This window comes from Odocoileus virginianus, chromosome 5, assembly GCF_023699985.2.
Source record: "Odocoileus virginianus isolate 20LAN1187 ecotype Illinois chromosome 5, Ovbor_1.2, whole genome shotgun sequence".
NCBI classification, from domain to species: Eukaryota; Metazoa; Chordata; class Mammalia; order Artiodactyla; family Cervidae; genus Odocoileus; species Odocoileus virginianus.
The window spans coordinates 20,695,224-20,707,275 of NC_069678.1; the positions used below are offsets into that span (position 1 = coordinate 20,695,224).

General features: G+C 33.6%; 1 protein-coding gene across 3 annotated transcripts in view; it reads left to right on the top strand.

The window, feature by feature from the left end:
- NUF2 (NUF2 component of NDC80 kinetochore complex) overlaps nucleotides 1-12,052 on the top strand; it is a 38,465-nt gene that overhangs the window by 10,893 nt on the left and 15,520 nt on the right. For all 3 annotated transcript variants that reach the window (XM_020887554.2, XM_020887553.2, XM_020887555.2), the window contains exons 6-9: nucleotides 5,066-5,163; nucleotides 6,307-6,380; nucleotides 8,490-8,586; nucleotides 9,721-9,783. In XM_020887554.2, the coding sequence (XP_020743213.1) occupies nucleotides 5,066-5,163; nucleotides 6,307-6,380; nucleotides 8,490-8,586; nucleotides 9,721-9,783 (332 nt within the window). The remainder of the gene's footprint in view (nucleotides 1-5,065; nucleotides 5,164-6,306; nucleotides 6,381-8,489; nucleotides 8,587-9,720; nucleotides 9,784-12,052) is intronic.

Below are 12,052 nucleotides of genomic sequence, written 5' to 3' on the forward strand. Positions count from 1 at the left end.
AATGAGTAAATTTTCATATGCTTATTTGCTATCCGTATATCTTTGGTGAAGTATCTATTTGAATCCTTTAGCTACTTTTTAAAAATTGAATTGTTTGTCTTATGATTGAGTTGGAAGGTTTCTTCAGATATTTTGGAAACAAGTAGTTTATCAGATACGTGTTATGCAGATTTTTCCCTTGGTCTGTTACTTGCTTTTTCAGTTTCATAACCATGTCTTTTCAAAAGCAAAATATATTTGAGTTTTGAATTTCTAATAATTTGAATATTCTAATTGATATTCTAATTTTTCTATCATCATTCATAAAACTATTTTTTGCATTCTGTCAGAAAATCTTGGCCTCAAGTATTTATTTGGCTAAATTTTACTCCTTTATTTTGCTGTAAGCATATTATAGTTTCAGCCTTTATTATTTAATGCATGAAGTTTTGTATATCATGTGAGGCTAAGGGCAAGGTTCACTTTTTTTCCTTTATGCATATGATTATCAAAGTATTCTAGCACCACTCATTATCCTTTTGCCATTGAACTACCCTGGCACATTTGTCAAAAGTGTACATTCTGCACATCTATTAGGACGGCAGAAATCTAAAACACTGACAATACCAAATGCTGATGAGGAAGGATATGGAGCAGCAGGAATTTTCATTTCTCGATTGTGGGAATGCAAAATAGCAAAGCAGCCTTGGGAGACAGTTGTCAGTTTCTCACAAAGCTAAGTGTATCCCTACTGTGTGACCCAGTAGTCATGTGCCTTGGTATTTATCCAAACATCTAGAAAGCTCATGTCCACACAAAAACCTGCTGACATCTTTTTGCAGCTTTATTCATAATTGTCAAAACCTAGAAGCAAGCAAGACATCCTTCAGTAGGTGAATGAATAAACTAGTACATCAAGCCAGGGGAATATTGCTTAGTGCTATGAAGAAATGAGTTATGAAGCAATAAAAAGACATCAGGAATCTTAGATGCATATCACTAAATGTAAGAAGTCAGTCTGCAAATGCTATTTCCAGTACTATTACAATTATGACAATCTGAAAAAGGCAAAAACTATGAAGATAGTAAAAATAAAAAGATCATTATTTGCCAGGGACTGCGGGGGGAGAAAGAATGGATAACCAGGGCAGAGAGGATTTTTTACAGCAGTGAAACTATCCTGTATAATACTGTAGTTATACAGTATTATATTTGTGTCATTATACCTTTGTCAAAATCTGTAGAATGTACGGATTTTTACGTAAATTCCAAGAGTGAATTCTAATGTGGACTATGGACTTTGACTAATAATGACATGTCAGTGTAGGTTCATCTTTTGTCACAAATGTACCACTCAGGTGGGGGATGTTGATAGTGGAGTAGTCTGTATCAGGACATAGAATACATGGAAACTCTACTTTCTGCTTAATTTTTCTGTGAACCTAAAGTGCTCTAAAAATTCTGCATTAAAAAGTCAGTTAATATATATATTTCTGCCTTCAGTCTTTGCTCCATAGATCTATGTTTGTCTTTGCACCAACCATACTACCTTGATTACTTTAGCCTTTATAGTCTTGAAATCAGGCAGTGTTTAAGTTCTCCAACTTTGTTCTCTGTTTCATAATTGTTTTAGTTGTTCTGCTCTTTTGTATTTTCATGTAAATTTTAGAATTAGCCTGTCACTTTTGTGCCCCTCTACTCTCCATAATCTCCTGGAATTTTGACTGAGATTACTTTGAATATATAGTTCATTTGGTGGATAATTGAGACAACTTGATAATATTAGGTCTTGGGATCCAAGTGTTTATACCTCTATTTATTTAGGTTGTCTTTAGTTTTTTATGACTGTGTTTTATAATTTTCAGAGTACAGGTCATATACATTTTGTTAAATTTATCTGTAAGTGATGTTGTATGTTTCTTTCAGTTTAAATTTTGAATTGATTGGACACTACTAGTGTAGAGAGACAATTGTTTTTTATATAGTGACCTTATTTTTAATAGATTTTTAGAATAGATTCCTTAGAGTTTTCTACACTGGCAGTCCTGTTGTTTGAGAACAAAGACAGTTTTACATCGTTCCAATCTAGATGTATTTTACTTATTTTTCTTTCCTTCTGCAGTGGCTAGGACTTCTAGCATAATGTTGAATAAAATGTTGAGAGTATGCATCATTGTGTTATTCCTATTCTTCAGGGGAAAGCATTTAGGCTTTTATCAGGAAGTATGTTAGTTATAGGATTTTCTTAGATGGCGTTTATTAGGGTAAGCAACTTCTCTTTGTATTTTGTATCATGAGTGGGTGTTCACTTTTGTTAAATTTCTTCTCTGCATCTGGTGAGAAAATCATGTGCTTTCTCTTCTTCAGAATACTGGATTACATTGTTTGATTTTTGAATGTTAAGTCAACTTAGTATTCAGGATGAATCCCATTTGGTTATGATGTAGTTTTTTTTAACATATTGCTGAATTAGATTTGCTAATATTTTGTTGTGTTTTTGTTATCATGTTCATGAGAGCTGTTGGTCTGTATTTTTTTGTTTTGTAATGCTACTGCAGTGACAAATTTGGATATCAAGATATTGCTGGCCTTTCAGGATGAGTTTACAGAGATTCCTTTTTTCATTTTCAGAGATTGTTAATGTAAAACTTGTATTATTTCTTTATTAAATGTTCAGTAGAATTCACCAGTGAATCCATCTGGGATTGGAGTTTTCTCTGTGGGAAGGTGTGAATTATTAATTTATTTTTTCCAATAAATAAAGGATTATGCTGGTTATTTCTAGAGCTACTAAGTTGAGCTTTTGTAGGCTACCTTTTCAGAGAGTTTATCTATTTACTTTAAATGGACAGATTTATTAACATAAAGTTGCTCATATTTTTCCTGTATCATTGAGGTCAGTAGTGATGTTTTTGAGGTCAGTAGTGATGTCCCCTCTCTCATTTTGACATTAGTTATTTGTTTCTTCATTCATTTACTTCTCCCTGATCAGTCTGGCTAGAGGTTTATCAATTTTGCTGATCTTTTGAAAGAACCAGCTTTTTGTCTCACTAGTTTTTAGGTATTTTATTTCTGTTTTTTGTCTTATTGGTTTTTGTGCTCATTGTTATTCCTTCTTTTTTCATGCTTACTTTGGGTTTGCTTTTCTTTTTTTTTTCCTCCTAGTCTTTTAAAGATAGAAGCTGAGGCCATCAATTGAGACCTTCCTTCTTTCCTAACATAGATGTTTGGTGCTATAAATTTCCCTCTAGCCTTGATTTTGTTGCATCCCATGGCTTTATTATAGATGTTTGTGTGGTAGTTTCAATTCCTCTACATCCTGCCTGTACTTGATGTACACACACACATGCATTTGTGATTATAAATTTAAATTTTATCTTCAACAGAGTAGTCCTGTGACTCTTTGGCTTCGGGAATTGAGGCCACATCCCTTCTGAGATATCTTTTGTTTTTGGAAGTTATTTCAGGATTTCATTGGTCAAAGACCACTTTTTATCTAAATGCCTAATTTTGATAGTTCTTAGATCAAATATATAGTTTAAAATAAAAATCGTTATGGCAATGAGTCCAAGATTTAGAGTTCTCAGAGGAGATTATTTCCTCACAGAGACAATGCAGAAACACTACTAACTTTGTCATTTCCCTGCATTTTTTCCCCTTAATCTACCATTTCACTAAGGATGTAACCTTTCTAGAGTCCCACATCTTATAGGGACCTCAGCTCCAATTCCCTGTGTCATGTAAGTCCAAGGTGTGATCAGCTGTTTCTTCATGAAAGTTAATAATCCAAACTAATTGCTTACTGAGCCTGAAGTTATTCTCTCTTGATTCTCCTCATGTCTGGCAGTTTTTAATAAGACTTTCTCTTTATCATAAGTTTTCCTTTGAAGCTTTTATTTTTGTCCCCCTTCCTTAGATATGTTTATAGTTCTTGGATATGTTTGTGTGTGTGTGTGTGTGTGAGTCACTCCATCGTGTCCATCTCTCTGCGACCCCATGGACTGTAGCCCGCCAGGCTCCTCTGTCCATGGGGTTCTCCAGGCAGGAATAGTGGAGTGGGGTGCCATTTCCTCCTCCAGGGGCTCTTCCTAACCCATGGATTGAACCCACGTCTCCTGCATTGCAGGCAGATTCTTTACCATCTGAGCCACCAGGGAAGCCTGGTTATGTTTCAAGTTTCTGTCAAATTTGGAAAATATTTAGCTATTCTATAAAAGTTTTTTCTACCATTCCTTTTTGTAGGACTCACATTTATTATGCTGCTTGATATTGTCCTTAAGTTCCTAAATATTCTGTTCGTTTTTTTCTCTCTGGCTTTTATTTTAGATAGCTTTTATTGCTATGTTTTCAGTTTCATTAATCCTTTCATCTATAGATATAATCTGCTGTTAATCCTATCTAGTGTATTTTTCATTTCAGATATTTTATTTTTCAGCTGTAAAAGTTTGATTTGGGTCTCTCCTTTCTGTCCTTATAATGCTATTGCTTTTCTGAACCTTCCTAAACCAACAGAATGTATTTATAGACTATATTTATGAAGGCTGAGTCAAGAAGATAGAGTTTTTATATATTCTAGCTTCCTTGGCCTCTTTAAACTCTAAAAATCCTAATTTTTTTGTTCTCTCCAAATTCTTAATTCTCTCTTCATGTCTCAGCAAAACTCAAGAGTTCTGTTTGTGATCTCCCCCAGGATACAGCCTGAAAATTCACTCAAGTGGTAGGCTAGAGCATTAGTAGGGTTCACCTCATTTACCTTTCTTGGAAATTGCTATCATATGTTACTTATAGTTCAGTGTCTACAACTTGTTATTTTATATTTTTTATCTGGTTTTCTGGTTGTTTAGGATGGGATAGTATATCTGGTCTCTGTTCTCTCATGGCCAAAATTGCTTTTTGTTTTTGGGTTTTTTTTTTTTTATTAAGATAATTGTGATCATTAAGTTAGAGCAGATATTCTGTACTTTGGTTAATCAGCATACAAATATTTTTGTTCTGTATACTATAAGCAGAATTTATGGGGGAAGAAAATAAATTTTCACTTATTGTTTCAAAGATTTATTTAAGAAGGCTTGCTTTCTATTTTTAGAGGCAAAACGGACAACTCGGTTTTTAAGTGGCATTATCAACTTTATTCACTTCCGAGAAGCATGCCGTGAGACATATATGGAATTTCTTTGGCAATATGTAAGATTCAAATGTATTTTGGGGGTCATATACCAGATCAGTAACATCATTTATGCACCAATAATATGTCTTGAAATGGTTGTCACGATAACTAAATTTTTTATGGCCATTAGAATCAAATTTACATATTTATATGAAATTTCAAATTTAGTAAGGTTATCTCAGAATGAGATTTTCTTTTCTATTTGGTATCATTAGGGAGAGGCTGGGTTTTTTATTCTAATTTTGTACCAGAGACTCCTTTTCCTTTATTAGAAAATGGAGGGGGAAGACAGTAGTGATAATCAAATTCTTTTTCTTTAGAGTTTAATAGATAGTGTAATGTTCTTTAAATAACTGAGAAATTTGAAGTTTATATTTGCTTTCTAAATAATGGCCTAATTAGGTGTTCATCTGCTTGCTCAGCATTGCATTATAAGAATCAAGTAAATCACTTTAAATTCCTTTTACCAACAATTTAGAGAATTTGGAAAGATTTTGGGTCATCTGTGTGATTTGTTCCCATCTGCCCTCAGTTTGGGGTACTATACTTTTAGAAAAGCACTTGGGTAACATCAGAGAATTAGTACTTGAACAACTGAGCTACATAGATAAATATTTCCTTCTACAAATCATGATCATTCTATACCACTTAAACATCAAATACTCTCCAAAGCATACAGATGTGTGTGCCAACACATACTAACACACAATTTTGCTTGGCTAATTTCTCATTTTTTTAAAGATATGGCTCAGACTTCTATCATTTCTATGAACCTTCTGTGATACTTCTTCTCAGACATTACCCAAGTTGAGTTGAATGTCATTATATTCAGGCTTATGAAAAGTTGTATAGTTTTATATTTATTTTTCTGACTCGTTAAAGAGACTGAACTATCTAAGTCCAGGAACTACAAGTTAGTCTTCTTGGGAGTTATTCCTGGTACCTAGCACCATGATTAATTGTGTTAAGAACTCAACATTTGTATGTTGAATAAGTAAAGAAATTCCTAACTCATTTGTCATAGGTGCCTAATTCCTTCTTAAATTTCTTAATTCTCATGGTGAAAGTTGTAGAGTGTGCGAGTACTGGATATTTTTTAAACACATCACTGATTGATGTTGAAAAATGCTAATATTAAATTGTTAAAATTGCTTTAATAGAAATCTTCTGTGGACAAAATGCAGCAGTTAAATACTGCACACCAGGAGGCATTAATGAAATTGGAAAGACTTGAGTAAGTAGGAAATTTACAAATAAAATAAATGCAATTTCAAAATGCAAAATGAAGGTAAAGAGTATTTTACAATCTACAGTCTACTTCATCTCTTTTATCTTCCTTACTAAATAGAGTATTTAAGCTGACCTTTTTTCAAGAAGGAAAGCTAGCGTTTGCTTCTTTTAACTCTTGATATACACATAATATATTCTTTTCTTTTTTTGTTGTTAGCACATTAGCCAGACATGTTTAGAGCCATTAACTTATGCTCCTAAATTATATCTAGTGCTATTTATCTTATGTAGTAAGCAGTAGCTGACAGGACTGTCTTTCTCCTTCAGATCAGTTAATTCTTTAAAATTTTTATTCCTTCAGCTGAGGTTTATTGTTTCGTTTGTTTTGTTTTGACTTAAAGGTCAGATAAGAGAAGAAATCACTTAAGGGTTATAATTTCTTGGCTTTATGTATATTGATTTTGAACAAAAGGATTTTTTTATCCCTTCTAATATGTTGATGTTTTGGGTTTTTCTGTCTCAGTTAAAAACTTTGTTTTCAGCCTGCTCTGGCATAAACTGCCTTTAGAGACAGCAGTAAACTGAAAAGACTGGGAGTAGGAGGCAGATAATACAATTTAAGATGGCAAGTTTGCACAGTGTTTGAATATCAACAGCCTCAAGTATGCAGATAATACCACTATAAGGGCAGAAAGTGAAGAAGAACTAAAGAGCCCATTGACAGTTGTGAAAGGGGAGAGTGAAAAAGCTGGCTTAAAACTCAACATCAAAGCAGATCATGGCATCTGACCCCATCACTTCATTTCACATAGAAGGGGAAAAGTGGAAGCAATGACAGACTTTATTTTCTTGGGCTCCAAAATCACTGTGGATGTTGACTGCAGCCATGAAATTAAAAGATGTTTGTTCCTTAGAAGGAAAGCTGTGACAAACTAGACAGAGTATTAAAAAGCAGAGACATCACTTTGCCGAGAAATGTTCATAAAGTCAAAGCTATGTTTTTTCCAGTAGTCATGTATGAATGTGAGAGTTGGGCCATAAAGAAGGCTGAGCACCGAAGAATTGATGCTTTCAAATTATGGTGCTAGAGAAGACTTTTGAGAGTTCTTTGGACTGCAAAGAGATCAAATGAGTCAATCCTAAAGGAAATCAATCCCAAATATTCATTGGAATGACTGAAGCTGAAGTTCCAACACTTTGGTCATATGATGCAAAGAGTCAACTCCTTGGAAGACTCTGATGCTGGGCAAGATTGAAGGCAAAAGAAGAAGGGGATGGTAGAGAATGAGATGGTTAGCATCAAGGACTCAATGGATGTGAATTTGAGCAAACTGAGAGACAGTAGAGAACAGAGGAGCCTGGCTTTCTACAGTCCAGGGGGTCTCAAAGAGTTGGACACGACTTAATGACTGAACAACAACAAAATTTATGATAAACCAAGTCAAAAGAGAAATGGCAGACTGGAAGTGAAATTTGCAACATTTTCAGCAAAGTGTTTCAATCTCTAATGATGCCCATGTAGTATTCCTAAAATACAAAGAACTACAAACTGATGGGAAAAAATAATTTTAAAAATGGGCAAGGAATTTACAGAGGATTAAGTGCAAATACCATTAAAAATACGTAAAAATCATTAAACTCAATAGCAGTCAAGGAAATGGAAAATTAAAGTAACAATTCTCTACCACATATCAAAAACTAAAGTTGAGACCATTCATATGGAAGAGACTAGAACATGTGAAAGTGCTCTTAGGAAGGATTTGTGGAGCAAAACAAATGGATGATACAGTAGAGAGGTGTGAGGAAGTGAGAGCCCGCGAAAGATGGGATCAGCACTAAAGTGAGGAGTGGAGTGAGGGTAGATGTGTATGCAGATGAGACCATGCATAGATTGGTGGCAGGGATTTAAAGAGCTCATCTGACTTTTATTTTTGCTGGGTAGTAGAGTCCAGGTCAAGGATTTTAAATTACTGTCATGTGGAAGGATGAGAATTCAGAAACATGAAAGCAGATAGTTTTTTTCATTTAAGTTGTTGAAGAGCAGAGACCTTTTTTGGACTTTCAAGGTTAAGAACTTTATACATCTTATTTTAACTTATTTTGCTGTGTTCAGTTCTGTCCCAGTTGAAGAGCAGGCAGAGTTCAAGCAGCTTTCAGATGATATTCAGGAGCTGCAGCAATCGCTGAATCAAGAGTTTCGTCAAAAAACGGTATGTAAGCAGGGCACCCAAGGCCCGTGCCCGGGTATCCAACTTGGAGGGATGGGGTGGAGAGGGAGATGAGAGGAGGGTTCAGGATGGAGGGGCACACGTATACCTGTGGCCGATTCATACTGGCGTACGGCAAAAACCATCACAATATTGTAACGTAATTGTCTTCCAATTAAGTAAATAATAATAAATATATATTTTTATATATTACATATTAAAAATAAAATAAATAAATACAAATGGTGTCTATTGTTAGACACCTTAGATCTTTTTCAAAAGTTTTTTGAATATGTGATGTGGAGGGGCTAACAGCACATTACTTTCAATTACTAAACAAATAGGATATATTGCTGCATCCATTTGTTCATCTTATAATGAATATATATTTCTGTCGTCCAGGTCAACAGAATTTTAATAACTGATTATTGATGGTATCAAAGGTATATGTGATGTTGTTGACTAGAATTAAGATTTTTTTCTATATCTAATCCTGATGTTTCTAAATTGTGCAATGAAGCACCCTGGGTGCTACAGCAAGCCCGCGAGGGTGCTTCAGGATATTTTAAATTTTAAAGGAAAACAGCATTCAGCATCTGTCATACACTGCTGGAATATCTAGCTCAAGGTACTTCACAGTTTCAACGTGAACTCATGTTACCTTCCTTTCATATCTTTTGAACCTGGGTTTTTGGCTTTTGGCATAATAAAAAGCCAAGTGCTGTGTGAATATTATCATGCAACAGAAAATGAAAATTGCCAGTGACTCATGATTCTAAGATGTGTACAGTACTTAGTTTTTATAGTATACCCATTCCCATCCAATTTGGAAGTAGTTGTAGCTGTTTAAGAATAACATAAAAATAGTATTTTTCTTTCAATTTGCATGTTACTTTTTCAAGGGGCTACTAAGTTGTTAGGGAATGAATACTCAGTTATTGGAATTTAATGACCCAATAAAGGATCTGTTAGGGGTTTATTTTGGCCTTAGGGTCATAATGAACAGAGAAAGTTTGAGAATATCTGGTCTAATCTGTTTAATTCCTCTACTTTCTGACTTCTATTTTGTGAAAAAGCATTGACTAAATTTAAATCTGTTTGAATCACTGTAAAATAGTTGTTTATTTTCTTCCCTAGATAGTGCTGCAAGAGGGAAATTCACAAAAGAAGTCAGATATTTCAGAGAAAACCAAGCGTTTGGTAAGCATCTTTTCATTTAACTAGCATATAAGGTTTGAATCTTGTGTGTAGGAGTATTTTAACTGTGCGTTATTATTAAATGTTTCTTTCTTTCTTCCCTTTAAGTGAAGCTAATTTAACTTTTTCCAATAGAATAGATGGCTATTGTTGTAAAAAATACAGAAACACAGAAATATATGACAAAAGTGAAAATCACCTACAAATTCACCACACAATCAGATACATGTCACAGATTACATTTCTCTAAGTAAATATACATATATATGTGTAATTTTACATAAATGATATTATACTCTATGTGACTCAAACCTGCTTTTCTTCACTTTATAGTATAAAGTTATCATGTCTATGTAGATCTCCATTATTTTGATAACTGCACCTTAATGTCGACCCTGTGTCCTGTTGATAGACATTCACATTGCTTCTATTTTTTTCCTATTGAACAATAGCATGTGTGTGCTACACACCTATACATGCACATCTATATTTGCCCACCAGGCTGCTTTTTTTCTTAGTAGATTCCTAAATGTAGGGTTTTGGGGCTAAAGAGAATTACACTTAAATTTGGCCCATGTTGCCAAACTGACTTCTAAAAAGATATCAGTATAGAATATGAGAGTATTCCTTTCTCTACAGTGTTGTCAAAATTGGATATTTTTATGTTTTTTTTTCCTTTTTAATCTGTGTCATTCTTATAGAGGAATAAATGTCTCATCTTCATTTTGATTTTTTTGATTTTCAGTGATTTAGACCACCTTATTCAGAGGTTTGTTATTATTTCTTACTTTGTGAATTACCTGTTTATGTTCTTTTTTAATTTCATTTTTTTTTAAACCTCCATGAGTTAGGGGTTTTAACTCTATTTGTCTTTCAAATTCATCATTTTTTCCTATTAGAAGGTTCATGTTTTTATGTAGTAAAATTGATAGACATAGCCTTCTACATTTGGGTTTAATTCTTTGTATAGAAAGGCCTATCTCATTCCTCATTTTTTCCCATATTTTCCCGTTGTACTTTTATGATTTCCCTATTATTTTGATATTTATATTTTATAACTATCTGAAATTTACTTTAGTATAATATATTCCTTATTTTTTTATCACTCTTTTTATTGCCAGATGTTTTGATCAGAGTAGTATTGATTATGGTTCAATTTTATTCATTTCTCTGTCCCATTTAAATCTATATTAAAATAAAATCACTTTGTAGTGATATATAATATCAAATTTTAGAGTCTTTGTGAAGGGACTAAAAGTGATAAAGAGTCAGTACTAATGTAAGGAAAATGATCTTTAATTTCATAGGGTATTAAAAGAGTAGATAACATGGTGGTATGCTAAATTCTAATAATAAAATGACAAATACATTGTTTCAAACATTCAGTTTTGGCTTCTGAGTTAGTTGATGAAAAAGTAAGAACTTTTTAAAAAAATTTTAGTTAAAAATAATTTAGACAAATTATACAAGTGATACATTCCTGTTGTAAAAATATATATATATATTTAGAGAGAGAGAGAGACATGAAAGACCCTCTTCTCTCAGCCAACCTTCCCTAGAGGTTATACCTTACCAGTCCTTTTTCTGTGCTATTACATGCACATGTATAGATGCATATACTTATTTGTTGCTGTTTTGTTCTATTTTCATAGGACTGAATTTGTGTTATGTAAGAGAGTTCTCAGAGACTTCAGTTCCCCTGATAGTCTAAAATTCAGGAGAAGGAAATTTGTTTTAGTTCAATAACCATATACTGAGTACCTTCTCAGTGCTATTACTTTCTTTGGGTTGTGGGAAAGCAAAAATAACTGTTCACAACCCCAGGTTACTCAGTTAATTCAGAAACACATATTAAATACATAATTATGATTATCATGTACATGATTATACTGTTTATAGAAAAATACAGAGTAGGTAGGAAGAGAATTCTCAGAGGTTAATGGAGATTGATTTGCAGTACAGGAATTGGATGGTAGTGTTCTGAGATCAGAAAGAGATCACTTGTAGTTGTCCAGACATAAGGCAGACTGGAGTTACCGGGCTGTAAGGGCATAGCAGGAAGCTGGTGGAAGATGACACCAGAGAGGAGAGTAAGAGCTCCATGATGTACAAGGGAGCCTGACCTTTGGCGTGTAGACAAATGTGAGCGGTCAAGCCGGAAAGTGATACGGTTAGAATTTAGTATGTTGTTCTGACTACAACAAAATCAGATCCAATTTCTTTTTCCTTTTTCATTATTATAGTGGCAAATCACTAGTTTTATTATTATATC